The following is a 26,995-nucleotide window of genomic DNA, read 5'->3' as shown; positions in this document are numbered from 1 at the left end:
GTTGCTGAGTGAGTGCAGCGTGAGATGGTAGTTGGTAACCATTCACCATCAGCAACGAGGGCTGACAACCTGACATTATCTTGTCAGCAGTGAGCACTGTGCTGCCCCAGCAGCAGGGAACATATGGGAAAAGCATGTTCCATCTTAGCTTGTCATCCCCCAAGAAATCTCTGCTTAGGCAGCGAACTGATGACTAACTCCAAGGGAACTCTGTTCACCTAAATATTTTCCTTCCTTAAAGGGCCTAATACTGCACATAAGGTAAGAAGACCGTTCCTTCCCTAGACTCAGAATTTTGTTTTCCAACCTTGATATGACACGAGACAATCAATGAATGTTACCAGCTCCTAATGTAGAGCTTTAAAGGGCCCTCCTGCCAGCATTAAAGGCCTGGCGTGATTCCGATTGAAGTTGGTGGGAATTTTTTTATTGATTTCAAAAGGAACAAGATGCAGATTTTCACGATTGTTAGAGTGTAAAAAACAAACAAACAAACAAAAACAAAAACAACAACCAAGGAATCTGTAAGGCAAACACAGGTAGATGACATACATTACCAAAGAGCAGAGAAACCCTCAGCCAGAAGAAATGAATGAAACCCGTGTCATAACATTTATGGGTCACCAACATTGCAGCAATGCAATTTTCCAGTTGGCAGCCAAGAATGCTAGTGCAAAGACATAAGGGAGTAGTTCCATTATTGTCACTTTCTGTACATCTTGGCTTGAACCACAACAGTCTTTCCTGGAGGGAATCCGATACCTATAAATAGCTGAGGATGAATCTCCATGGAATTTTAAAGCCTAAAGTCTGGTTTGGGATCAATACTTTTAACCTTAATTAGAAAGACAATGAGAACAGCAAATCAATTAACCTCTTTGTTTCTGAGCAGTGTGAGACTATGGGCACATGTGCCCCATTAAACAAGTTTGTGTTAAGTAAAGATCTCATCAATTGCAATCTCTGAAGTGAAGATACAGCGCTATTGATCTGATCTGCAATTTCCAGCCACATGCAGAAAATCTCCTTTTGAAAAAAAGTATGATGGTGTTGAACATTATATGAGTTATGGCCAGATACAGGGTTTGTCTTATTAAACAAACAACGAACTTAGAAAAAATATGGCTTATCTACTAATACATTTCTGAAGTGTGTTAAGTCAGATTAGCATTAACATCAAAGTGCTGCTTGATTCAATCACATCTCTTCTGAACTTTAGTGATTTTGCCTGAAGACTGCAATGCCTGCCAAATGCATGAGTCTAAAAATTCAAAAGAAGTTATCTGAATGCAAGAGACCAACCAAAGGGCTAGAACATGTATTTTATTTATCAATATATCAGGGAAAAATAAAAAGAAAAGAAAAACAAAACAAAAAAAATCCCCACCCACTGAACTTCATTAATTCTTTGAATTTGTAGTTCTAGAGATAAAACTATCTTGTGCGTAAATATATAAATAATCCTCAAACACAACAAGCAGAGAATTTACAACTTTCTTAGAAAGCACAAAACACCAGGCCAGAGGGCAGCGGAACCAAAGGTATGTGTCTGGCCATCCCTTGCTGATGATTACATTCTATAAGTGATTAATATAAGGCTGGCTGAGGTGTGAGGTTTTGGCATTACACAGACTGCTGCCTCTTCTCCAGGCACTTCTCAATATCATCCAGCACTTGGACAGCTGCTTTTGGAATGCGGGTCCCCGGACCAAACACGTTGGTAACGCCGGCTTCGTACAGGAAGTCATAATCCTGTCCAGAAAGAAATGTAAGATCCATAATTAACAGTGAAACACAAAATTGATCTTTACAGTTGCAGTGTGCTCTGTCCTGCACACTGGGCCTGAGAAAACACATGTGTCAACCCCTGGAGAGAGGTAGCGCAGCATCATGGGAAATGACAAAAAAAAAAATAGTTGGAGGAATAAAGAAATACTAAAAAACATCGACAGGAAAGGTTTTTTGTTTACTATCAGACTCATGTCAGATGCTTGAAAATATTCAGAAGTCACGTGGATGTGACCCAGAATAACCTCATGTAAATTTGATCTAACTTCTGATTTTGAAAATGCTGCTTTGAACAACAGCTTGGAACAGGAGAGTGCTAGTGTTCTTTTGCAATCAAAGGAACTCTGATTTTATGATTGTCTTGAAATTCCAAAAAAAAAAAAAAAAAAAAAAAAGGGGAGGGAGAAGCAGTTATTTACTCTCTCGTGCTTTTCTATAGGATATTCTACACCTTTCCCAGCCACAGGCTAGTAGCATCCTATTAAGAGATACTGGACAAAACACAGTTTGTTGCTTAGAAAAACACTGTGAGCTTTGTTTGTTCATTTTAAATGTTTGTTCTTCCTGATCACTTACCTGATTGCCTGGAGAAAGAAGTCTGGGAAAAGGGAATAACAATAGATTTGTTTGCAAATATCTCTAGACAGAAGGTAACCCTAAAGGTGACACAACCAGGCACATTGTGGATGAACGACTGAAAATTTCAGGAGAAAGGCACGGATCTGCCTGCAAGGGAATCCCAACAACTGTTCAACAGTTCAGAAGAAGTAGTTAAGGAGAGGGAACGAGAGGCAACACTAATCCTGATGACAGAAAACTGAGGACAGGCTAAACAGAGACTAAGATGTGTAGCCTATAGATGCTGGGACCAACCACGTGTCTTAGTTACTACCTGTGCCTCTTCAGAACTGTTACTGGTAGCCATAAATTCTATTCAGACAGGAGCTAGCCTTTACCAGTATTATACAAGATAATACTGGTAATCAAGAACAACTGAGCATAAGGAACAGCTCCCTGAGGTTAGTCTTTTCATAACATGACTTTATTCCATCCAATAAACAACGTAAGTTAAACCAGGACACGGTGTGCAGAAAAGCAGACCAAAGAGACCTGACAGCACTCTGCGACCACCCTGCAGATCTGTGCTGAGCCTGGCAATTGTGCACGGCAGCCTTCAGCACAGTAAATCACCTCTGACATTCAGAGAATATAATAAATAGCTAAAAACAGCTCAGACAGAATTAAGGCGGTCTCCTATTCTTGATGGAAGTAACATCGACAGATACCTGAGGTGGGATGACACCTCCGCATATGACAAGGATGTCTGGCCGGCCAAGGGCATCCAGTTCTTTGATGAGCTCAGGCACAAGAGTTTTGTGACCTGCTGCAAGTGTGCTCACCCCGACACAGTGCACGTCCGCATCGACTGCCTGCTGGGCCACTTCCCGAGGTGTCTGCATGGAAACAGGATTACATGACAATAGCCCCAGCCTGATTTTTCAGCAAGCACTAGAAAATCACTGTATTTGAAATACTGCTCAATCAGTCATACCTGGAAGAGAGGACCTATGTCCACGTCAAAGCCAATGTCTGCAAATCCTGTAGCAATAACTTTAGCTCCTCTGTCATGGCCATCTTGACCCATCTTTGCAACCAGTATACGAGGTCTGCGCCCTTCACGATCCATGAACTTGTTAACCCTGATTGAAAACATGTATTGTATCATTGCAAGTTGCTGAAATTCAATAGAAGCATTTCCACAAATTAAAAAAAAAAAGAAAAAGCCTAATTTCTTTACATCAAACCAAAGGATCTTCCAATTCATGGTTTGCTTATGTAGTCTGCACACTATTTTAATATTCATTTAATATTATATTTTAGTATTCATGTCATGCAATTACTAACCATTAACTATGTATTAACTATCCTGAACAATAAAACATTCTTTTTTGAGTAAAACCACTCTACTACTTTGCTGCTTTGCAATGGAAAAACACTGCATTCTCTGAGGATTTAATGAGTAGACTTACAACTAACTTAAACACAATTCTTAGATTTTAAGAATAATTATGACTGATTATTTCAAAAGCATGCACGGCACACAGGCTTGTGATGGGTCTTAGACATCCTGTGCACTGGCACATCACCATTTAAGAGGGCACAAGATTGTCCAGAAAAGGATTACCATGCTCCCCTTTCTGTGTGCCCCCTTTTGGTGGTAGTTCAGATTTCTGTTGAATTAAAGTGACCGTGTAAACACAGGCTCAGATTAATCTTTCATCTCGCTTCTCATTATCTGTGTACTGCCACCACGATCTGTTCCTGTGTGGGATGTTAAGACAACTGTTTTTTAGAAATATTACTAACATGAGTTTGTTAATATTGTACAGTTCTGAGCATTGTGTTAAGGATGGAGCTGTATGGACTCAGTGTGCCTGACCTAGCTGGGTTAATCACTGTAGGAATCCATTGGTTTAGTTTGGGGAAAGGAATGGCTCAAGATAGAGCATTTATCAGCACGGATTTAAATAGCTTCAGGAGATGCTGCCAGGACAACATGCATCACGTAAGAGCAATTAAAAAAAAAATAAAAACAAAAAACAACACTCTGACATCTTAAAAAGGAATTATATCAAGGTGGCTGAGGGAAGCAGACTGACTTCTACTTGATGATCTATAGGAGGAGTTTGGTCTGCCTTCTCTATTCCTAAGGACTGTTAAGAATATCACCAAAGTAGGTATCTGAATTGATTTGGTATGTCTTACAAAACCTTCTCTATTGTTTTTTATTCCCATATTCTTGTTTTCTTATGTACCCACCCACATGCTCCCTTCCAACAAAACCAGCTCTTACGTGCTCCAAAGCCTGCCTGAGTAACATCATCTGAGGCACTCTAACCCAGGGCTTGAGTTAAGAGTGGGGCAAGAGTGAAAACCCACTTTTGAAGACCTGTGCAAATGTGACCTGTAGTAAAGTTTCATTACCATGTGCACAACCGGTTCACACAATCTCTGACACAGAGGCAGATATATAAAAAGGGAGCTGGATCTTGCTTCACAAGGCATCAGTTCAGTTCTGCTTCATATAAAAGCATAATTACAAACACTTAAATTCAAACTAAATATTTGAAATAAGAAAAGGTGGTGTCATCTCCCAGCACAACTACCTTCAAATTAGGCTAAACATCATCACTGCACAGCCATCAAGAAATTCCTTTTTAAGAGATTCTGTAAGATAAGCCCCAGCACAGCAGGGACTTATAAGCATTGATCCATGTTACACTGCCACCCACTATAGCAATTCAGCCTCTTCACCCAAGAAAGAGGACAGCTGCCAAAAGGCACCAATAGTCAGTGTTTTCACACATACTGCCATCCTCTGTTTTCTCCCTAGCGATATGAGTAAGTAACAACCGTAGGCTGAAGGCCATGTATGGATATCCAGACATATTTTAGCTTTACAGAGTTAGAGACGGTAAGAAAGAAGGTGCAGGAACAATTTATGTGATGTTCAAAACCAGATTTTGCAAATAAGAATTGCTGGAAATATTTGTAGAGACTACTACTACATGGTTTTCAAAGAAATCAATCCAATGTATTGAGATCTCATGCAGTGTTTCTCAGATGCTTAATCCCAAAGCTGCCTATTTGAACAAAATCCTCAAAGTATAAAGCCAGCTCCATGGATTTTGTTTACAAGCAAATAGAATTAAATAAAGTTCTGACTCTTATTATGCTTATTTCGTCTCATCCTGATTACTTGCTTACAGGCCCGAGAACGCCCGTGCAGTGGTTGTTCTGTTCCCCATCTCAGGTGTTGGGGAATATTTTTTTAGGGCACAGTAAGCAGTAGCACATACACCTCATGGATTAAATGCAAGGCTACGTGAGGCTTCCTGGGAAGCTATTCTCACCTATTGATGGCATGAAGAATTTCATCACTCTCTCCAAACTCCTGGCGGTAAGCCCCGCTCACCATTCGGTCACTGGCTTTATGCTCTCCAAACACCTTCTTCATCGCATCTGTTATTTCTCCAACGGTGCACCTAGGACACGGAGTATTAATACTATCAGGAGGCTTCTATGAGAATGGGATAAAGAAATCACTGGCAGCGACCCAACTATGTGCCTTGCTGCAGGAGCAAATTCAATTACACTTGTTTCCCCTGTGGTCCTACAACTCTGAACATCTGACTCATCCACTAATAGAACATGGGAGGGTATTTTTAAGAAAGCATGGTTCTGCTGATCTGAGAAGTGACTTTATATATGACAAGGCAACTGGGACTGTTGCACAGCAAAACATTTCAGTGAATCAAATTCTCTCAGCTGGGAAATTTTTAATGCTCAGATTGCATTATCTTGCACTTGGACTCAAACTCAAAATGTAAATCAAGAGAATAAAAAAGAAGAAAATACCCCAAAGTAGACTGCAACCTAACTTGTTTACTGGAATTTGTTTGTTTCGACCTTGCTGTTTATATTTTAAGTACTTACTGTTCTTCTTATCTGCTTCTGACATAGCTCTTTTATCCACTGAGATGCAGAGGAAGCTAGGAAAATCCATTTACATGCAAATTACAAGCTCTCTTTGCTACTGGAGACACTGTGTGTGTAGAAATAAACCACATTTTACTGCTGTAGCACAATTGCCAGAAGCACACCAGGTTGTGCTGCCTTCTCATACAAAAAGAAGTAAGTCTCTGTTTCAAAGCATTTAAAAATCTTGTGCTTAATGGACTCCACCTTTCTGTGTAAAATCCATCATGCAGACTTGAACCAAAAAGACAGTGCTGTGATCCAAAAGAGCCCACACCTAAATACTAAGAAGAGGAATCTACTTGGAAGGGAAAAACAAGTTATCTGTGGAGAAGGAGCAGTTCACCTAGTGGTCCCATCACACCAAGCTTCTTCTGGTATGAAATTAACTGGGATTTAATATTGTATAATGATTTTATGGTATGCCACTAAGTGCCTGATGAAACGTTACATCAATATATTCAGTAGAACTATTTTAGCTTATATTTGAATAGAAAAAGTTTAAAGAATTTGTACAAAATACAAGTATGATTTGCTGCAAACTTTGTCAAAGTGAAAGGAAGACAGATAGCACCCTTACAATACATTTTGAAAGTATGCTTACAGATACAGAGACCAAATCCTATCCATTTGGCTACTGCTAAACACTTTTCAAACCCATGAAATTCACATTTTTTTCCTGTCGTCTTACATTTCGCTATAAGCTACTCTTAGGTGAAATTAGTTTAAGCATCCCCCAAATCTTTTAATACAAAATGCTCAAAGGACATTTGTACAAGATGCAGCTTCTTGTCCACAAACATTTATAAAAGGATGGCCAACGGAATTGTACTCAGTACCTACTGGAAATGCAAACAGCAGAAGGAATCCTATCTGATTCCTACCCTGCTCACTTCCAATATAACAGATGGATTTCTGCTGTATTAACAGAATGATTCAGTACATTTCAGTGAGGTGTTTTACCTTCTGTGACTGCCCAGTTGTTTTGCTTTTTTACTCATGTGTTGTATACTCAAACTGAACCATAGATAACATGAGCCAGCAATGCACTCTTGCAGCCCAGAAAGCCAACTGTACCTGGGCTGAATCAAAAGCACCAAGGCCAGAAGGCTGTGGGAGGAGAAGGTATTGGTGCCCCATCCCTGGAACTGCTCAAGGCCAGGTTGGATGGGGCTTTGAGCAACCTGGTCTGGTGAGAGGTGTCCCTGCCTATGGCAGCAGGGTTGGAATAAAATGATCTTTAAGGTCTCTTCCAACCCAAACTAATTTGTGAGTCTATGATTCGACAACCTCTAACTAATATAAAATGGTAGAAATAGCAGAAATTCTGTCTTGAGCATAGAAGTGAGATCTGCAATGCACATGCTTGAAGGTGTCCTCTCTTATCTCTACTACACTACATGGTTGATGTGCTTTGTCTAGAAGAGAGCGTCATGCTGGAACACACATTTTTTACTCATGTTATTAACACATGCTTGATCCATTTTTTTTGCCATCCCTTCCCCCTGACCTTCTGGAATTTTCTTTTGAAAGTTCTCCTGCTTTTATCCACTTTCCTCCTCAGCACAACAAGGAGTTTATATCTGGATTCAAGGTTCTTAGCTGAGAAAAACAACCAATGCAAAGTAACATCAAATTAATATTATCTGGAAGGCTGTGTGTGAATACTGCCTTCAAATTTATTAATTTGCCAACAAATATTTAAAAAAAAATTAGTTCTTAGTCCTGCTGCATCAGAGAGTGCCATCTATGTATCCACAGTGGGACAGCTGTCAGCTGCCAGCAATACAGCTTCTCTTCTTAACATGATTAAAATCACATTTTTAATGACGATGACATTTTTCTTTAATCAGCTATCAGCTAATCATAACATCAGACAAGTTCTTTACAATCTGGATAAACAAAAGCCTTCCTGGTTCTGTTTACCTTCACAGCAATATTTTATTCTAGATACGACTGTTATCATCTCAGTATATTAAAAACAGCGTAATTCTTATTATTAACTTACAGTTATTTCAATGCACGCTGATAAAACCCTACTAAACAATTATGCAAACCAGAGAGAGCAGAAGTCACTGTGCCTTTATTTTATAAATTTGTGTTTCCATATGACTGTCACTCAGTTGTCTTGTGTGGAACGACACTTTGTTCACACCCTTTGTTTTGATGGTTCTCAGGTAATTTACAACCTAATCTATGGTTTTAAGTCAATCTAGCATTTTGAAGTACAGACCAAAAGTTAGCTATAAAATCTTGTTTTATTTTTTATTAGCCTGTTTCTACATAAACTGCTGTCTGTGTCCTATGAACTTCTGTACTTCAGCTGCAGAGGCTGGCTACACAAATATCAGAAAGTCAATGACCATAATGCGCCTGTTAAGACTGTCACCTTCCGTTTGCTGAGTCTCACATTACTGCCACCCCCTCTGTGCATTTCACAAGCAATGAGAGGTAGCAGTGTGTAATCAGGTGACAAAGCACTATGAGGACACAGACTGCGCAGACCAAGCAGCAGCATTACAGGCACTTCATGCCTTTGTCCACCTTTGTCTACTACTTGTCAAGGATGAATGTGCTCACCTGAAAATCTTTTCCCATGTTGCCCTTAATAGAAGGGCTTCTTGTAAATGCACAGGTAGACATTCTGCTAGCAGTGTTGTGACAAGCTCTCCATGGGACAAAATGTATTCAAAATATGCCTGTTAGCATTCCAGAAAAAGGAATGAAGAAATTTGAGAAGTCACAGTAAAAAACAGGAGCGCATCACAATAAGAAGTGGATTTGGCTTGTTCATTTCTGCAGCATTTAGTTAATTAACGAACAGACAGATACGGCATATTCTAGGCACCGATCCTGACTTTGAGGTAGGAACGAGAAGAGTCTTAAAAGCACCTTAGGTGAAAAAAATACACATTCCCACTGGACTCTAAAAGATGTCTTGCTGTTCTACTTAAGAGCATCTTTTACATCTTTGCCTGACTAAGGAAACTTATTTCTCAATCAAAAAATGTTTTCACACCAAGCTCTGGTGCAAGGAAGGATGAAGCAACAGACTATATGAAGACTGCACATATCCATTTTCACATCTCAGACACTTCTCAAGCTCCCTGACCTATGAAACTGCATGGTGCCTGAGAAACCTAGTTACTTGCTGAAACTGCTAAGAGTCTGAGCCTTAAACAACACAAGGTGCGCGAACAACATCATTTCTGAAGAGATATTTTGTATCCCTATTATTCTTTATGAGAAATTAAAGCATAACGTTAAAAGAGTGTAAAATATAATTGTCTGTCTTACAATATCAAACTGCAGCCATCATTTACTTACTGACAAAAAAAACAACAAAACAGAACATCTTGAGAGACCAACTTTGCTGACACCATAGCCAAGAAGAGTTGAAAGATGAAAACGATCAATCACTTTTTACACAGCAGTTGGATATTCACCCTCACTCCCAGTACCTTGAACGCGCTGCTTCCACTGCAAGAGCCAGTAAATTGCCTTCACCTGTAGCTGCACACTGTGTTAGAGCAGCAAGACATCGCTGGGCTGCTGCTGGATCTCTGCTAGCCTTCACCTAAAGTGCAGAAGAAAAATACTCAGTCTGAGTAAGAAGCATTACGTGTTTTTAAACCAAAACTGCATAGCTATTTTCTATCTTAGTTTTAGAAAATGTCAAGTTCTCAATTTTGAAAGGTTAATTATATACTCATTATCTGAAAGACAGGGATTAAAACCCAATGAACAAAACATTTTTGTTTGAATTTTAATGCTTTTTTTCTTGGAGTTTTCCAGCAGCCTGCACTGAATTTAACAAACAGAAATCCAGCTTCCCCAGTAAACATCACCGTGTCCTCAGATATTTGAGGGTCACGTTTTCAGGAAGCCACCTTTCTGTGACATTTACTCAGGTTCTGCCTGCACTTATAACAACTCTAATATTTAAGAAGGTAGTTCCCACCTTATTAATCTTCTCGATCTGCTTGCTACGGACTGAAGAATTATCAATAGCCAGAACTTCAACTGTCTCCTCTTTTTCTAGCTGATGCTTGTTTACTCCAACAATTACTTCAGACCCTGTTTGCAGTGGAAACACCAGAAACTTAGAATACATTTGCAAACTACTACGAAAGGACACCATAATTATACAAAAAGAAATTTTTGAGCAATATAATGCAGTGCTTTACTTTATATACTTCAAATACTTAAATAAATGATAAGAAGGACTTAAGTCTATTTTCCCTGTTTTATAAGAGATGGTTAAATGCATGAACAGTCAGTGAATAGTGGGCAGATAAAGAATTTGAAATAGAATATTTATCTTACAAACTCACTTAGTAGTGACTCGCTAATATTTATCAGCTATTTTTCTCTTTTTAAGATTATGTAACTGAATTTTACAGAATTAAGCAAAGATACTGGTCTCCTACACTGCTCTACATTTACTTTTCTTATTTCAGCAGACAAATAAGAAAGTGAAGTTCCTACTTAAAATTACTCCATGTGAATAAAAATTAAATTATTGTGTTCAAAAAGTGAATTTTAGTTTTCAGCCCATATGGACTTAACTATCATTTTATTTGGAGTGTTTGGTAACATTACTACACTCTCACTCTTGCATATTTTTATCATACATATACAAATGTATATTTGCATATATTTATACATATACACACTTCCACATACACTTATTATATGTGCATACTTATAATCACAAACAAAAAACTGTATCTTCCTCTAATACAAGATGACTGGGTTTTCCAGTCTTTAGGAGAAACGGACACTTCTTGAGCAAAATGAAGGATTTGGCCAGATACAGTCCATGCTGCCATCTGCTGGAGATCAGAGTTTTATACTCAGGAGCCACAGTTTAAAAATACTATCTCAAAAATAAAGCAATCAACTATGGCAGGCCCAAGATACTCTGTTAAAACAGTGTTTATAGTGCTTTGTCTAATCTGGTCTTTGACACATCAAGCAAGATGGTTTTTATATGGATACTAATTTCATACATACTGATATCTCCAGAAGCTCTCACTGACGTACAATTAAAAACTTCCCGTTTTACCACTCGCAATCTGCTATTCCTAAACTAAGAAGAAAACAAATGAAACCAAATGCATGTAAAAAAAATAATTAGAAAAAGGTATTCTGCTGGGAGTTTCTCCTTGTTTCATCACCCTGCTCCCTACCAGAGTCAATCCTGGCTTGTCTTCGGGCTGCACACTCTTCAATACGAAGTTTGGGAATTCCCTCAGCAACAGCTTTGGCCATTCCACCCATTTCTTCAATCTCCTCAATGAGCTGAGAAATGCAGAGGATTGCGAAGAACAAAGTATTAGCAAGGTTCTCAAAATGAGCTTTGCACTAATACTACCATTCAAATTCTTACAACATTTAAATATACAGTCTTGTGCACTTAGAAGTGTTTCCTCTCTCTCTGCATCTCAGACTACAGGTTTCGGTATATGAGGTCCTTTTCTGCAGAGCTGCTTTCCAGCTGGGTGCTTCCAGCATATCCTGGTGCCTGGAGTTGTTCCTTCCCAGGTACAGGACTCCTCCTTCTTGAACTTGATGAGATTCTTGCCAGCCCATCCCTCCAGCCTGTCCAGGTCCCTCTGAATGGCAGCACAGCCCTCTGGTGAGACAGCCACTCCCACTCAGTTTCATGTCATCCCTGAATTGTCTGAGGGTGTGCTCTATGCCCTCATCCAAATTATTAATAAAGATATAATAACTGACCCCTGGGGTACTCCATCCGTTACCGGCCTCCAACTGGACTTTGTACCACTGCCCACTACCCTCATGGTCTGCCTGTTTAGCCAGTTTTCATCTAGCCCATACTACAACAGGTTCTCAATGAGGCTCTTACAGAGGACAGCATCAAAGGCCTTTATAGTTTGGCTATAAAACTTCACTTGCAATAACCCCTAGTTTTAAGGTTTCAAACAGACAACCATAGGCACGAGTAGGCATGTACCTAGGTAGGCCGGACTGACTCCTTTCACTTTTGAAGCCCCTTTTTTTCCTTACATGTGAAACAGAGATCCCATGATGTCTTTAGACTTGATCATTTGATTTTTTTTCTACACTGGGACATTTTCTTTCTGAATGTAGTCTGCCAAAAGGCTCAAGTCTCTCTCTAAACATTGTATTTTTAAAAAGTTCATTATTAAAAAAAACAAAATAAATTACTGAAGCATAAGTGTAAGAATTCCCTTTCCAGAAGCTACCAACATATCAAAGAGTACCTTAAAACATCTCTCAAAACGCTTATACCTAAAATTTTCCCACAAAACACAAAAGGTCATGCAAACTGACCTTTAAAGCAGCTTCATAGACATCATCGGTGAGGCACTCCATGAGGTAAGATCCCCCCCAGGGGTCTGCCACTTTAGGAATCCCTGACTCCTCCTGTATTATGATCTGCGTATTCCGAGCAATGCGAGCACTCTTCACCGTAGGCAAACCCAAAGCTTCGTCAAAGGAATTTGTATGCAAGGACTGTGTACCCCCAAACACCGCAGCCATTGCTTCAATGGTAGTACGAATAACGTTGTTAAAGGGATCCTGGAAGGAAAAGAAAAGCTCTGAAGGACAAAGCTTCTGCTACAGGACTGAGGCATATCAGTCATGCATATACTACTGCAAATAAAAATAATTAATTAATTAAGAGAAGGCACAGAAGTTAAACATATTTTAATCAGGAAACAGTTGAGAGTCCCACTTCTAACCTGCTCAGTGAGTGACCAGCCTGAAGTCTGACAATGAGCTCTCAACAGAAGAGATTTGGGATCCTTGGGCTTAAACATTTTCTCTACCAAGTGAGCCCACAGCCTCCTCCCAGCTCGTAGCTTAGCTATTTCCATATAGAAATTCATGCCAATTCCCCAGAAGAAGGAAAGTCTGTAATAAGAGAGCACAAACAGGATAAAACTTTAATAAAACAGAGGGTTTTAGATCGGTTTAAAGGACAAGTCCTACAGCAAGGTCTGATTAATTTACTTTTACAGATATAACCTCAACATAGGATGTCGGGAATGTTCCTGGGCACTGATGCCACTTGCTACAGAATGACACACATCTATGCCAATAAACTGTCCTGGTTAGCCTGGAGAAGACTGATATGTGATCTTACCAATTTATACAAATATCTTAAGGGAGGGTGTCAAGAGGATGGGGCCAGACTCCTTTCAGTGGTGCCCAGAGCAGGACAAGAGGCAACGGGCAGTGCCTCTTGCTAGTGCCACTGGTTGCTGGACCTGCTAAAATGTCCACAGGGATTGTTTGGGGGAACCCTAAGTGAAGCAGTGCTCCAGCAGGTCATCAATACAGACGATGATGCTCTAGTTTTCAGGAATTCTCCTGGACAAAATTTTCTTGTGTACCTATCACTCACAAACTAGAAGAAGTCACTGCAGATTATAAGTAAACTTCCACCCTTCTGACAATTTTAATCCAAATTCAACATCAGTTCAATACTGGATAGCATATCACGGAACACGCCAATTGATCTACTTTTTTATAAATACCTTCTAAGATTTATAAAAGCAAATATGCTTAGTAAAAGCCCATAAAACTAAATATACAAAAAATGCACTGAATTAGCAACTGGAACAATTTGCCAAAGGCTCTCACAGTCTCTGTCACCAGAAAGTCTGCCAACAATGCTGAATGTTTTTCTAAATGATCCTCTTTAGTTTTGTCACAAATCTTGGAAACAGAGCTTAATTCAACTGTCTCCTACAGTTTGACTGTGCAACAGGCTGCAGGAACCACATCTGTTTCTTAGACTCCCTGTATATTTAGGCAATGTGTAAATCAGAAAGACTAGACACTGAAATTGTGATTCTGTTTGGTTTGGCAGTAATTAAACAATGATACAATGTCTTGGTGAAAACAAAACGACACTTTTAGAAAACAGACAATTGTAAATTCTTTGTAAATACCTTAACTTTTCCTTTGCTAAACATGTATTTTTTCAAGTATTTCAAAGTAATGCTAGCTAACAAAAGACAATAGCATTGCAAGAGCCTGTGATACATTCTCCAGTCCTAAAGCTACAACTGTATTGGCAGTGCTTGGGCTTCTGAATGAATTTGTTCAGTTTGTTAGCACAGACGTAGTCTGGAGGCTGTTGTGGACCAGACAGTTGTTTTGATTGTTTGTTTGTTTGTTTGCTGCAAAGTTTAAATGGTAGCAAAATGTATTTGCAATAACAGTGCTGCCACTATTGACTGAGAATGTAGAAATACTGAAGAACATTTAATGTTAAAGTAGGACTTTTACCAAAAACGAGTTTTGTACTTGTAAGTTTGTTTAGCTCACCGTGGTGCAAATTCATCAATGGTGAGGCCAGCTTTAAGTCCAGTTCTGCAGTACTCCAAGCCATCTGCTATAGTATAAGCTAATTCCAGAATGGCATCCGCTCCTGCCTCTTGCATGTGGTATCCGCTGATTGAAATGGAATTAAATTTTGGCATATACTGCAAAAATAAAAGACAACAGCGTATGAAAGCAGAAGGGAGAGGAGAATCAGATAATTGTGCTATCAACATCCAGAAATAATCCATTATTTGTAGATTGCAAATACAGCACACTATATGGTGTTTTCAGATGTTTATTTCACATGCTTTTACCTTTTTTCATTATTTATTGTGTTTAAGCGATCATTCATCATGATCATTCTTTCTCAATGTGTCCCACTCTTCAGTGAAAATGCAACTAAGAAAACAATTTGTACTACTGAACTTTGGTACTTCAGGACTTTACTCTTTTCATTACTTTCTTCTCATGCTTCATTTCACAGCAGAAGTCCTTCAAGATTTCTTACCTCCTTGCTCCCACTTACAGCTGCATAATGCTTCTTAACAACGTGGCTTCTCATTCTCTATGCCACCAACAGCCTCTCTACTCCTTGCCTCTATGATTCTTGCCATGCTTTCAGACTGAGTCTTAATCTGGCTCTGATTTAAATTTACTTAATCCCAAAATTTACGCTGTAAGTGATTTGGGACCTTGTCTTAAGTTGTACTTGTCTGCTTCCACAACCGCATCCTTCTCTACAACAGGCCTGCCTGTCTTCTGTGTTGCTCTGCACAGTCCCTCATACATAGGTAATGAGGTATAATAAAGTAAATACACTTGAACAACTAATACCTTTGAGGTGTACTGGAAGATGTCCGCAATAATCCGCATGGATGGTTCTGGGGGGAAGATGTAGGTATTCCGGACCATGAACTCCTTCAGTATGTCATTCTGGATCGTCCCTGTCAGCTTGGCCTGAGGCACTCCCTGCTCCTCTCCGGTCACAATGAACGTGGCCAACACAGGAATGACTGCTCCATTCATTGTCATAGAAACAGACATTTTCTCTAAAGGAATTCCATCAAAAAGGATTTTGGTGTCTTCCACTGTATCAATGGCAACTCCAGCCATTCCAACATCCCCTCGAACTCGTGGATTATCTGAATCATAACCACGATGGGTGGCTAAGTCAAAAGCAACAGACAATCCCTGTTGGCCAGCTAAATGCAAGAAAAAACAAACAAACAAACAAACAAACAAAACCACAGAAAAACAGAGATTCAGAAGTGTTAAACAGTTGAATTAGAACTGAATCTAATTTTATTAATTTTGTTTTGCATCATCCAGCTTTGTACAATAAGCCCATTTTTAATGTTCAGCACTGCTCCCTGCCCAAACTTGTCCAAGGTCATCTAATCTATGGTAAATTTAAACTTCCAATGAAAAAGCTTTTAACTGACAAAAAAAATATTGTAATCCTTCCAGCTCAGCCACATAATCAATTCGCTGTGCTTAACAAACTACTGAGTAAAATTTTATCCACAAATTAGATATGTGCATATACAATTAGCATCAGGGCTTACACCCAGAAGTATTACTGGGTGGAAACAAGCAGTAGCTGGAAACAAAAACGTGATACACCATGTCCCATTAACTTCTTATCATAAATCAAACACATGCACACTGATTGTTTCCATGGCTCTTCCGACATATGCAGATTATTCCTGATGAGAAGTGATGCATTATTAAATCTGTAGCAATTATTTATATGAAGAACTGGACGGTTAGAGCTCTTTGGCAGACTTGTTGCTGCAACCTGAGAGCAGTGCTTGGGACTACAAATCCCAGACATTCATCCCCTGATCAACATCACTGCTCCTGAACAAACTGTATCTAATCCCTTTGCAAATCAGCTTATCATCATCATCAGAACTCTTAATGGTCAGATCCCAGCCACCACTGTTCCTCTAAAAAACTAGGTGTTAGCTCTGAAGCACTGTGACAACAATTTTAATTTGTCTATCTCAATGTTGAAACAAGCAAAACAAATTTCATCTGTTGTGGGAACTGATCATTAATTGTATTTCAGCACTGCTCTAATTAAAGAGTGATTTAAATTGAATTATTAAAAATGCTTTACAAAAACCTAGGTTAGATTCAGAATCAATGCTAACAAATTCAATATTAATACAACTATTAACACAAGAATAGAGTTAAAATTACAATGTCGAAACTCAGATGACGATGAAAAATTCCGGCAGCAAGCATTTTGGAGGAACAAAGTGAGCAGTGTTACCAGTTGGCCCAAGCCTTAAAACTGCCTCCCCAGCAACTTTCAGCAGTAAGGCAGAGTGTATTCACAACGGTCTCTTGCGAAATGTTTGTTTGCAAACCTCTAATACCCTGGATTTGTGTTTCCCTAATTCACTGAGACTTTTACAAATGCAAAGATTCAACACTTGCAAGAATACCGCAGCAGCTAGTACTGCTTCATGTTAGCCAACCAAAATATGGCAAAAGGTAAAAATTTCCCCCCAAATCACCCTCCCAGCCTTCAACAGTGACATTTTGCATAAGAAAAACTGTGAAGTCGGATGTAAAAGCATCGCAGATCTATTACTTGGAATGCAAATGTCAGTGGTCTGTTCTTCTGACTGGGAAGGTTGGAACTAGCTTCAAAAAGCAGCATAGCTGGTGTAAAACAAATGTGTCAGTCTAACAAGATTAACTTTTCAGTGGTGCTTTTGCAGTACTCAGAAGTACATTATGGTGACACTGGCTATTACTTAAACAGATTGCTGCAAATCACAATACCCTGCAGAAATATTGGGGAAACTGCTCTCAAATAATGAAAGTACCAATAGTTTTGGAAGCTGACTTTCCTAGTATACCATGAATGACACCATTCATATGTATTTGCATGAGTTCGTTAAAAGCTTACAAAATGAGATGGAAACCCAAAATGTCAGAATGCTTTAATCTCAGAAATAACTAAGTGACAAATTTCAGCAGATTTGTTCTCTACGGTATTCAATTATGGTCAAAAAACGAGAGCAAAGTGCTCCTTGATCTCTACTGTTTGGACCCTGGGATGCAGCCAAATTCTGTCTCTGACAGCGTCAAGGCAAAACTAAAGATAGCATTTAACACATTCATCTTTCCAGCTCAGTAGTAAATCAAAGAAAGGAGAGTTTCAGAAGTGATCCTATTTATGGCTATTAAAGAAACACAGTGCCACTGGGAAGAGACAATCAGAAATCAAACCCCACCAGGCTGCATAATCGCATTTTCCATATAATTTGACACGTGACTGGTTCCAGTTGCTTTGCATGGCAGAGTGGCCTCCCACATGAGCTCTCTTACCTTTAATATTGTCCTTGTAGAACTTGTTGCTCTCCTCCACCGTACTGAAGCCAGCATACTGGCGGATGGTCCACGGCCTGTACGTGTACATGGTGGGGTACGGCCCTCGCGTGAAAGGTTTCACCCCCGGCAGCTCCTCGGGGAGATCTTTCGTGTCCCTTTTGGAGTACAAGGGCTTGATGTCGATCCCCTCTGGGGTACGCCAGATTAAATCCTTTGGGTTCTTGCCTTTCAGCTGCTTCTCAGCAAGGGCAGCCCACTCGGGGTGCAGCGGCTGCCTGTGCAGCGACCGCCACGTGAGCCTGCAGGCTGGAAGCTGCACCGAGCAAATACAGCGGCAGGGCCGCAGGCGCAGGAAAGCATCCTTCGCTCTCAGCATCTTTGCTCTAGTGGTTGGCCAGCACGGTGCAAGCTGAATGGATTAAAAAGAAATATTTTACATTACCATATAGATCTGAGATAGGAGAAGTCAGCTTGAAAGTTTAAGTTTGTTAAAGCCAAAATAATTACTCAGGAGAAAAGAGAAGTGTATTGACTTGCTGATTTGACAGACGCCCTCTCCCCTTGTCTTTCAACCAAATAATACATAAAAGCTCATGAAAAATCCTACATTTTTCTCTAGCAAGGAAATATATTCCAACTCATCTACAGCCACAGATGAATTGTGCACCTTATTTCAGTCCCTAAGCTGCACCACCATTAATCAGTGAAAGTCAGTGCAGTGCACACAGAGTCTCCTGTCTCCTCACCTTCCTACCACCTGTCTCTGATCTATGAATTCCTTAAGGTCAAACAGGAGCCCCCAACACCAAACAGGAACTCTGAAATGAGGGCACTGTCAGCAAATTGCTGACATTTCAGAAGGTTTCAGAAAGGTGGTTTGGGCTGGATGAAAATCAGGGCTACGCTGGGAAAGAAACAAAGCAATAAAACCTGCTGTGCGAGAACACAGGAATAACAGAAATTGCAGAGCTCACCCCATCATGCGTGACACTGAGATGGGGGATAAATCCCCCCAAGCTGTAAGATCCTCTGCTTCAGCCCCATGTCCCCCATCCCTACACTTTTCAAGCCAAGCCAAAACCTCCACAGCTTGGCTCCGGGGCCCAGCCACCTCCTCTTTGCCTCATCACAACCCCTGGAAACCCTTGACTATCTCCAGAGAAGGAGACTCCGCTCAGCCCTCCCAGTCCCCCCCCCAAAGCCCCTCCAAAGCCCTCCCAGCCCCCCCAAAGCCCTCCCCTCACCCCTCCTCGGTGCCCAGCAGGGACCTCAGGCCCACCACGAGGCCTCCCCGGGCACTCACGGCGCTGCTCGGGGCGGGACGGGTCCCGGGGCGGTGCCGACCCCCGCGCTCCCCTCAGCGCCCCTCAGGCCCCCGGCCGGTGCCCACACGCGCACTGCGCATGCGCCTCACCCGCCCCTTCCCCTCCCCTCTTCGCTATGCGCATGCCCTCGGTTGCGCGGGTAAAACGGGTCGGTAACGGCTCGTCGCTGGGACGCGGAGCCGGTGGGAGCCGTGAGGAGGCGACAGCGGCGGGGTGAGTCTGTGCGCGGGGAGTTGTTGTGGGGGCTGCCGCTGTGTTGGCCGCTAGGAGCAGGGGGTTGGGGGAAGGCCGTGTTGGTTGTAAGGACTACAACTCCCAGCAGGCTTTTCGGCCGGAGCGCCTGTTGCGGTGTTGGGGCTCGCCGCGTTGCATGCTGGGAGTTGTAGTGCGCTACATGCATCCTGTATACATGTATCCTGGCATTTCTTTCCTTGTGCTTGTTAACGTGCACTTTGTATCGGATGGATTATAATTGCTGGATTCTTTGTTTCCTCCTTTGCTGTTTGGTTTACAGACAATGAAACATCACCCTGCATCTTCCAGTAAAAGGGGGGAGATTGCTAATGAGGGAACAGCAAGAAAACCTACCAGCAAAAAAAAGGGAACGGGTGGAGAAAAAAGAAAACGAGCTCAAAAAAGAAAGGTAATCATTCTTCTGGGCCAAATAAGTTAAAAAATAACCCATGAAAGAAAGATGAACATTTACCCATTTTTCTGCTGGATTTTGTATATTTCATACCTTTCATTAAAGGCAGTCCTCTTGAGGAAATGTCCAGCGTGGACAGTTCCTTTGAGACCGTTGTGGTTTAACCTTGGTAGGCAGCTCAGCCACACACAGCTGCTTGCTCATTCCCCCACAGTGGGATGGGGATGATATAAAGGTGAAAACAGGAAAACTTGTGAGTTGAGATAAATATAGGGTAAAAGGTAAATCAAAAGCTAAACACCCAAAGGAAAATAAGGAATTCACTCACAGCTTCCCATTGGCCAGCAGATGTTGAGCTGTTTCCAGGACAGCTCCATCATGCATAAGAGTTTCTTGGTAAGACAAATGCCATACCCTCAAACACCCCATCTTATTTCCCCCAGCTATTATTGCTGAGCACGATGTCATGTGGTATGGATTACCTGTTTGGTCAGCTGGAGTCATCTGTCCTGGCTGTGTCCCCTCCCAGCCTCTTGCGTACCCCCAGCCTTGCTGGCAGGGCAGTGTGAGAAGAAGAAAAAGCATTGGTGCTGTGTAACCAGTCTTCAAGAACAGCTAAAACCCAGTGTTATCCGCAATGTCTCGGTCACAAATTTAAAATATGGTGCTATATAAGCTGCTGGGAAGAAAACTAACACTGTCCCAGCCAAAACCATAATACAGCCCCCCTGCCATAACTAGGAACTGTGGAAACCAGGGAGCAGGTGTGTGCTACCATGTGTTTGGTCAACAGAGGGAAGTGTTACCTGATGGCTAACAAGAAGACAAGATGGCTGTAGTTTTGAAGACCTGCATAGCCTCTATTTGAACAGAGTGATGAAATCTAAGTTCCTTTGGCTTGGGTGACATTTTTTCAGTCCTGGAAACTATTCTCTCCATATCTCAGGATTGGCCTGGGCTGCTTACTGTTGGAAAGAGTTTGCTTAACAGCTTACCATATGAGCAGTGTGAGCTCAGTGCTCGCTAGGCAAACATCTTGTGTATTTTTTATTTCATGGCCTATTCTTGGAATGGGAGAAACTAAGAAGAAGGAATCACTTTCCTTAACCTGCTTGAGATGAATTACAGTGTCACAGTTCAGAAAGCCTTTTCTGTAGTCAATAGTAGCAGCTGAATGTCAAGCATTGAAGTGCTTTCACGTGCTTTTTATGGTGGGTTAATGCTAGTAAATAAATGGTTGCACAGCAGAGAATGTCTCAAAATTGCAACATTTGTAGTAAATCTTTCTTTTCAGGGAGACACTCAGACAGTCAAAAGGAAAAATAACGAAGATGAAGGTTATTCTCCTGCAGGTAAGATTCTGTTCTTTCCTTATTTTTATCTCTCACAAATAACAGTGCTATCAGTACCTGATATATTGAAACTGTAGATGTCTAAGATACATCACTGAAATGAGTTTCAGGGTTTTCTTTCTGAACAGTAACAGTTCGTATTTGTAGTACGGTCTTAGTATGCATTCATGTTATACGTTGTATATGCAGGTATTAATCATACAAACAAAAGTATAAATCCTGTTCTTCTCACGTGAAGTTCCACTATAACACTTGGGATGTTTTAACTTCTACCTCATGTGTCTTGGTCTGAAGACAGAAGGTTAACAGACCAGACAGACTTATATTGCATCAAATGCAGAAGTGAGGAAAGCCAGAATGAAATTAAAAAAATAAAACGTGAATTTACACAAGTGAGAGAATCAACACAGCAGGGGCCTTGTCTTGTTTGTATCTCCAGCAGTTTTGGAAAAGTATCTGGTTATAATGGAAGCTGCTGTAGAAAAGAACCTTTTATATTTTGTGCTTTTTAAAGAAATTGTCACTTGCAAATAAAAACACCACCTAATATGGATGGATTTGATCTGATGTTTTTGTGAGATGGGAAAAATATGAACCACTGCATCTTCGACTACTGCATGACTGAGTTGTAACAAAGCTGCTTCAACAAATTGTATCTTTTCCTTTCTTTGTGTTCTCAGGTGAAAGAGGCCATTCAAAAAAAGTGAAGCTAACCAGTGCTAAAACAGAATCTTGGCAGACTCTCTCAGAGAGCAGCAGGAAGTTTCTGGAAAGTGTAATGGACTCAGGAATACTGTAAGTGCCAAATATCCTGGTGCTTCTGTTCTTTATTCCCCAGGAAATAAAGTAAAAATCATGACATTGCCCAAGTCAGAAAAGCTGACTCAGTGCTCGAGGCACAGTCTCACCAGTGCTGAACATAGAGGAGCAATTGCTTCCTGCACTGTTTCTGATGCAGGTCAGGATGTCATTCTGGGCACGTTGCTGGCTCATGTTCAGCTGGCTGTTGACCAGTACCCACAAGTCCTTTTCTTTTGAAGAATGTGTGATATAACTTTGTGTGAAACTGGAAACTTTCAGCTAGAGAAGTTCTGACTATGTTTACTTGACTTGATGTCTTCTGTGCTTGCGGGTTTTCTGATTTAAAAAAAAAAAACTTTGCCTTTATTTTCTTTCTAGATCTATTTTGTGCCAACAAAGTGGGAAAAAAGGAGATGTTCAGAAACACCTGAACTTGTTGAAAGAGAGGTAAGAAATCATAATTTGGAGAGAAAAGGGAATTTGGTTTACCCAGTTGTTCTGTGCCATAGTTGGAGGATTGCTCCTGGGAGCATCACACTTAGGAAAACTTGGAAGGGAAATTGGATGCAAAGTCAAAGAGGGAGATATTTTGACAGTGGACAAGCAAGTGTTGTTGAAAGTATCCAGACCCATTTTAGCTACTTCTACAGAAGTAGCAGGACTAAGGAGGATTAAGATTCTTAACAGCTCCTTTAATAAGCTTTATACTTACTTAGTAGGGTTTACGTTTGTTGGCAGCTATTTTGTTATCATCGTTTTATGATAGAGGCAGGAGCAGTGAGCTAAATTTTCTTAACATGGAGGTGCTTGAGCGGGTCCAGAGAAGGGCGACGAAGCTGGTGAGGTGCCTGGAGAACAAGTCCTATGAGGAGCGGCTGAGGGAGCTGGGCTTGTTCAGCCTGGAGAAAAGGAGGCTCAGGGGTGACCTTACCGCTCTCTAGAGATACCTTAAAGGAGGCTGTAGCGTGGTGGGGGTTGGCCTGTTCTCCCATGTGCCTGGTGACAGGACGAGGGGGAATGGGCTAAAGTTGCGCCAGGGGAGTTTTAGGTTAGATGTTAGGAAGAACTTCTTTACTGAAAGGGTTGTTGGACACTGGAACAGGCTGCCCAGAGAAGTGGTGGAGTCACCATCCCTGGAAGTCTTTAAAAGATGTTTAGACGTAGAGCTTAGGGATATGGTTTAGTGGGGATTGTTAGCGTTAGGTAGAGGTTGGACTCGATGACCTTGAGGTCTCTTCCAACCTAGAAATTCTGTGATTCTGTGATTCTGTGAAATTCTAATTCATTTTGTGATTGTTAAAGTTAATTCAAAGAGAAGTCAAAGGGAAAAAAAAATGTAGGCCATAGCTTGGAGTCTTTTTATGTCACTAAGGGAACGATTGTTTGTGGCTGAGAATTTTGGTGTCCGTATGGGTTGGTATACCATACCCTTATCAACAGTGGGCCTAAACCTGTATGCTGCTTTCTTTGGTCTTCCAGTATATCAAGATGTGAACACAAGCAGCTAGTTTTTTGTAACTTGTTTTCTTTTTTTATGCTTCATTTGTGATGTGTCCAGTCTGATTTCTGAGTTGCCGAACTCCTCCTGCACCTCCATATCAAATGTGTGTAGACTCTGACAGTTTGATGTATATAACAAGAAGATACTTGGACTTTAGCAAAGTATTTGACATTGTTTCCTACAGTAAACAACTGACAGGCCCGTAATTCCCTGGATCCTCCTTCTTGCGCTTTTTGTAGACAGGCATCATGTTTGCTAACCTTCAATTAGTGAATTTTGGAATTCCATATTGGAAAAGAAACTGGGACAGCTTTTCTTCCTGTCTTGATACTTTTACCTCACTGACAACAATTGGTTAAACTGAGTTTAGTTTCTCCCCAGATAATTCATTAGTTTTTTTTTTTTTTTTTTTCCTGAAGAACTGCAAACAAGTCATGCTTGCTTTGTCTTTTATAAAGGATGCTGAGACTTTTCAAGACCTTAAAGGTGCCCCCAGGGAAGCTGGGTGAGCTGAAGAATATCCTGAGCCTTCAGCTGGCAGAGAAACAAATGCTTGAGGCAAATGAAGAGACTTTGATACAACTGCAGGTATGAAAGACATGGAAAGGAAGAAAATAGGTGTTGTGATGCTGCTCCTCAGTGCATTGTAACTTTTTATTAGAAGGACTGCTGGCTATGCCTGTACTTTTGTGGAAGAGTAGTCCAGTGTTTACCATCATCCACTTTAGCTACAGAGCAGAGTATTTTTTTTTTCTTTTTTTCAGTGACTTGGCTGATGCTGTGGAGAAGAGACACTAAGCTCTCAATGCGTCCTAAAGTACTATCAGGAGATGGAACCGATGTTAATTCTTTAAGTTAATTTTGTGTATTTCTTGTTATGTTTTTTTTCCATTCTTCAGGACTGTTTGTGTAGGCACACAAAAGACTCATGATTTCTAAAGCAGGTTTTGTTCTGTATTTGTTTATATTTTATCTTAGGAAGAAATAACTGAAGCCGAGCGATCAGCAGAACACATTGAAGGAACTATAAATAGACTGCAGAACAAAATCCAGACGCTCAAGAGACAGTTAGAGGAAGATGAAAAAAAGGCCCAGAAGGTATTGGCACTAGGTCTTGCTGCATTCCTCGAAGGAGAAGGTGCTTCAAGAGCTAGTACACATGAGCTGTTTCTGCAGAGAGTGTTGTATAAAGAAGGACTCATCTGCCTTTGAGAATGTCTTTTCATTTTTTCAACTTCAGTTGCAAACTGAAAGTTCAGCTTTATTTATTTTTTCTTTCTAGGTGTTCCAGGAAGGTGGCACTGGGGCACTCCGCCTTCCAGAACTCCCCAAGCGCAGTTTACAGGCACCCACTTTGCAGGTGAGCATGGAATGTGTTTTCAGAGGCAGCTTGATGATGATAAGGAAGACAACAGAAAGTCCTTTTATTACTTAAACAGTGTCAGAGAGGGCAATTTATCTGAAAGTTTTTCCTTTTTTTTTTTTTTCCCTCTCTTCATTCAGGGCTATATAATGAGCTTGTGTTTTAAAAACAGAACAAAACCCTAGAAAACATGCCACTTAAAGAAACACTTGTCTTTTCTTATGAGCCCTATGGTCCCAGAGAGTACATAATCATTTCTGAATTATATCTCTGTAACTCTGATAGAATGAAACAGAGTTCCTTCTGTGCCTTTAAATATTTTATTTTTAACTGAATCGAAATACAGTTAGTCTGCATGAATGTCTGATGAAGTGAAACTCCTGTTGGACTCAATATAATCATTTTTTTAATTTATGTTGTCTTTTATTTCTTTCCTTTTAGGAAGAAATTTTGAAGATAACAAATCAGAAGGGCCTTCTAAAGGATATGAATACTATTCATCAGTCAGCTGATATGAAGAACATGTTAACCCTCATTGAAAAGATACATGAGAAGGTGGACTTCCTTTAAGAGACCAAAATCTATGGTGTCTCCTTTTGAAGCAAAATGATGTATGCCGGTGTACTCAGTAGAGCAGTGGGATGCTGATCACAGAAATGGCACTTTGTTCCTAATGGCTTTACTGTTTTGACCGCTGAACATAAATCTGTATCTACATTCTGGGATTCTAATGATATAAGTGATCAATAATCAATATTGGTCAAGAAACGTATTTATCTTTCTGACCTGTGATGGCTTCTAATATTGATATATACTGCCTTAGGAGAACGGAGGGAGGTGGAACTTGAGTTTTATCTGTGTATTTTTATGTAGTAAGGTAACCCATTATAGTTTGACTTTTATATTGCATCTGTAAATTGGTGAAAGCAGAACCTGTTAAACTAACATTCATTTTGTAGTTAAATCCTCTTTAAATCTGAAGCATATAATAAAAGTGTTTAGTGCTCAGTTGCAAATCTCTTTTTCAACTTTCACATCTTTTTAATAAATAATAATTTTAAAAAAAAAAGAAATGCAGGAGATTTATTTCTATATTTTTGTATTCACTGCTTCTCAAAAGACATTCAAATGTTGTTTATCCAGGTCATTGGGGAAAGTGGATAAGAACATTACAGAGCCAAGTTCTAATCTCCAAGTTGAGAACTTGTCTCATATTTCATTAGTTGCCAGATATTCTGCAGCTTTAGAGAAAGAAAATGAAGTCAAAGATCTTTTCCCTGTGCACTTTCATGTCCTGTATTTTTCCAAGGTAGAGTTTCTCCATTACACAATGCAGTTATGCAGTGCTTTCTCTTGCTGGCTTGTCAGCTGGATTGCCAGCAGTGCTCTTTCCACTGACTCGCCACATAAACTCTTGGTTCTTCTGCTTACAAGCAACTGACCTGATACTCTTAATGAAACGTGGTAATTATCTCCATTCTCCTATGAGAGATTAAAAGCCTCTCTAGTTGTTCTGTGTAGAAGGAATACCAGACTAAGTACTTGCTTGCTTTATACTTAATCACAAGATAAATATTTTTCAATACCTAATCTGCTTTTTAAATTTTGGATCACTCTACTAGGCGAGGATTTACAGACATAACCACTACCTCCAACTAATTTAATTCAGATTAGGGGCTAATGATTTTTTTTTTTTCCGTATGCCAGCTATCTTAATTTTTGTGAAATGAAGATGTGCCCCTCCTTACAGTAAGGTTATCTACTTGTGAGCAATTTATTATGAGAATTTTGCACTTCATAAGCCACGTTGCTATAACTCTGTGAACACTTTTAAAATTATTATTATTTGCTTGGCACTGGGTGATTTACGGCTGACTGACAATGGATGTTGCTACCTTGGGGCTGTTGTGCATACATAAATAGGTCTAAGTTAAACAGGAGCATAAAATCTGATTTTTAGGAGGCTTAGCTCAAATAATTGATGGCAGATACCCCTGGGCAGAGTTG

At 40.3% G+C, this 26,995-nt stretch overlaps 2 protein-coding genes across 4 annotated transcripts; one reads left to right on the top strand and one right to left on the bottom strand.

The window, feature by feature from the left end:
• Nucleotides 1-1,478: 1,478 nt before the first annotated feature.
• Nucleotides 1,479-19,393, bottom strand: MMUT (methylmalonyl-CoA mutase). 3 transcript variants are annotated; one of them, XM_082757322.1, is made up of 13 exons: nucleotides 19,304-19,393; nucleotides 17,998-18,409; nucleotides 15,487-15,854; nucleotides 14,656-14,813; nucleotides 13,062-13,233; nucleotides 12,649-12,897; nucleotides 11,520-11,631; nucleotides 10,289-10,404; nucleotides 9,789-9,904; nucleotides 5,703-5,834; nucleotides 3,341-3,488; nucleotides 3,075-3,242; nucleotides 1,479-1,752 (listed from the first exon to the last, which is right to left on the bottom strand). In XM_082757322.1, the coding sequence occupies exons 2-13, from the start codon at nucleotides 18,374-18,376 to the stop codon at nucleotides 1,624-1,626; spliced, it is 2,247 nt and encodes a 748-aa protein (XP_082613448.1). In that variant the 5' UTR covers nucleotides 18,377-18,409; nucleotides 19,304-19,393; the 3' UTR covers nucleotides 1,479-1,623. The 3 variants fall into 3 exon arrangements, with proteins under 3 accessions (XP_082613448.1, XP_082613450.1, XP_082613449.1); XM_082757324.1 differs by having other exon boundaries at nucleotides 19,269-19,361; XM_082757323.1 differs by having other exon boundaries at nucleotides 19,245-19,348.
• A 40-nt stretch (nucleotides 19,394-19,433) lies between these two features.
• Nucleotides 19,434-26,033, top strand: LOC309875882 (centromere protein Q-like). The gene is made up of 9 exons (XM_082755657.1): nucleotides 19,434-19,538; nucleotides 19,840-19,968; nucleotides 21,266-21,323; nucleotides 22,004-22,118; nucleotides 22,503-22,571; nucleotides 24,084-24,213; nucleotides 24,604-24,723; nucleotides 24,908-24,985; nucleotides 25,430-26,033. The coding sequence occupies exons 2-9, from the start codon at nucleotides 19,843-19,845 to the stop codon at nucleotides 25,556-25,558; spliced, it is 825 nt and encodes a 274-aa protein (XP_082611783.1). The 5' UTR covers nucleotides 19,434-19,538; nucleotides 19,840-19,842; the 3' UTR covers nucleotides 25,559-26,033.
• The last annotated feature ends 962 nt before the right edge of the window (nucleotides 26,034-26,995 follow it).

The sequence above is a fragment of the Aythya marila genome (genome assembly GCF_965140915.1).
Source record: "Aythya marila genome assembly, chromosome: 3".
NCBI classification, from domain to species: Eukaryota; Metazoa; Chordata; class Aves; order Anseriformes; family Anatidae; genus Aythya; species Aythya marila.
This window is presented reverse-complemented; position numbering and strand designations above follow the sequence as displayed.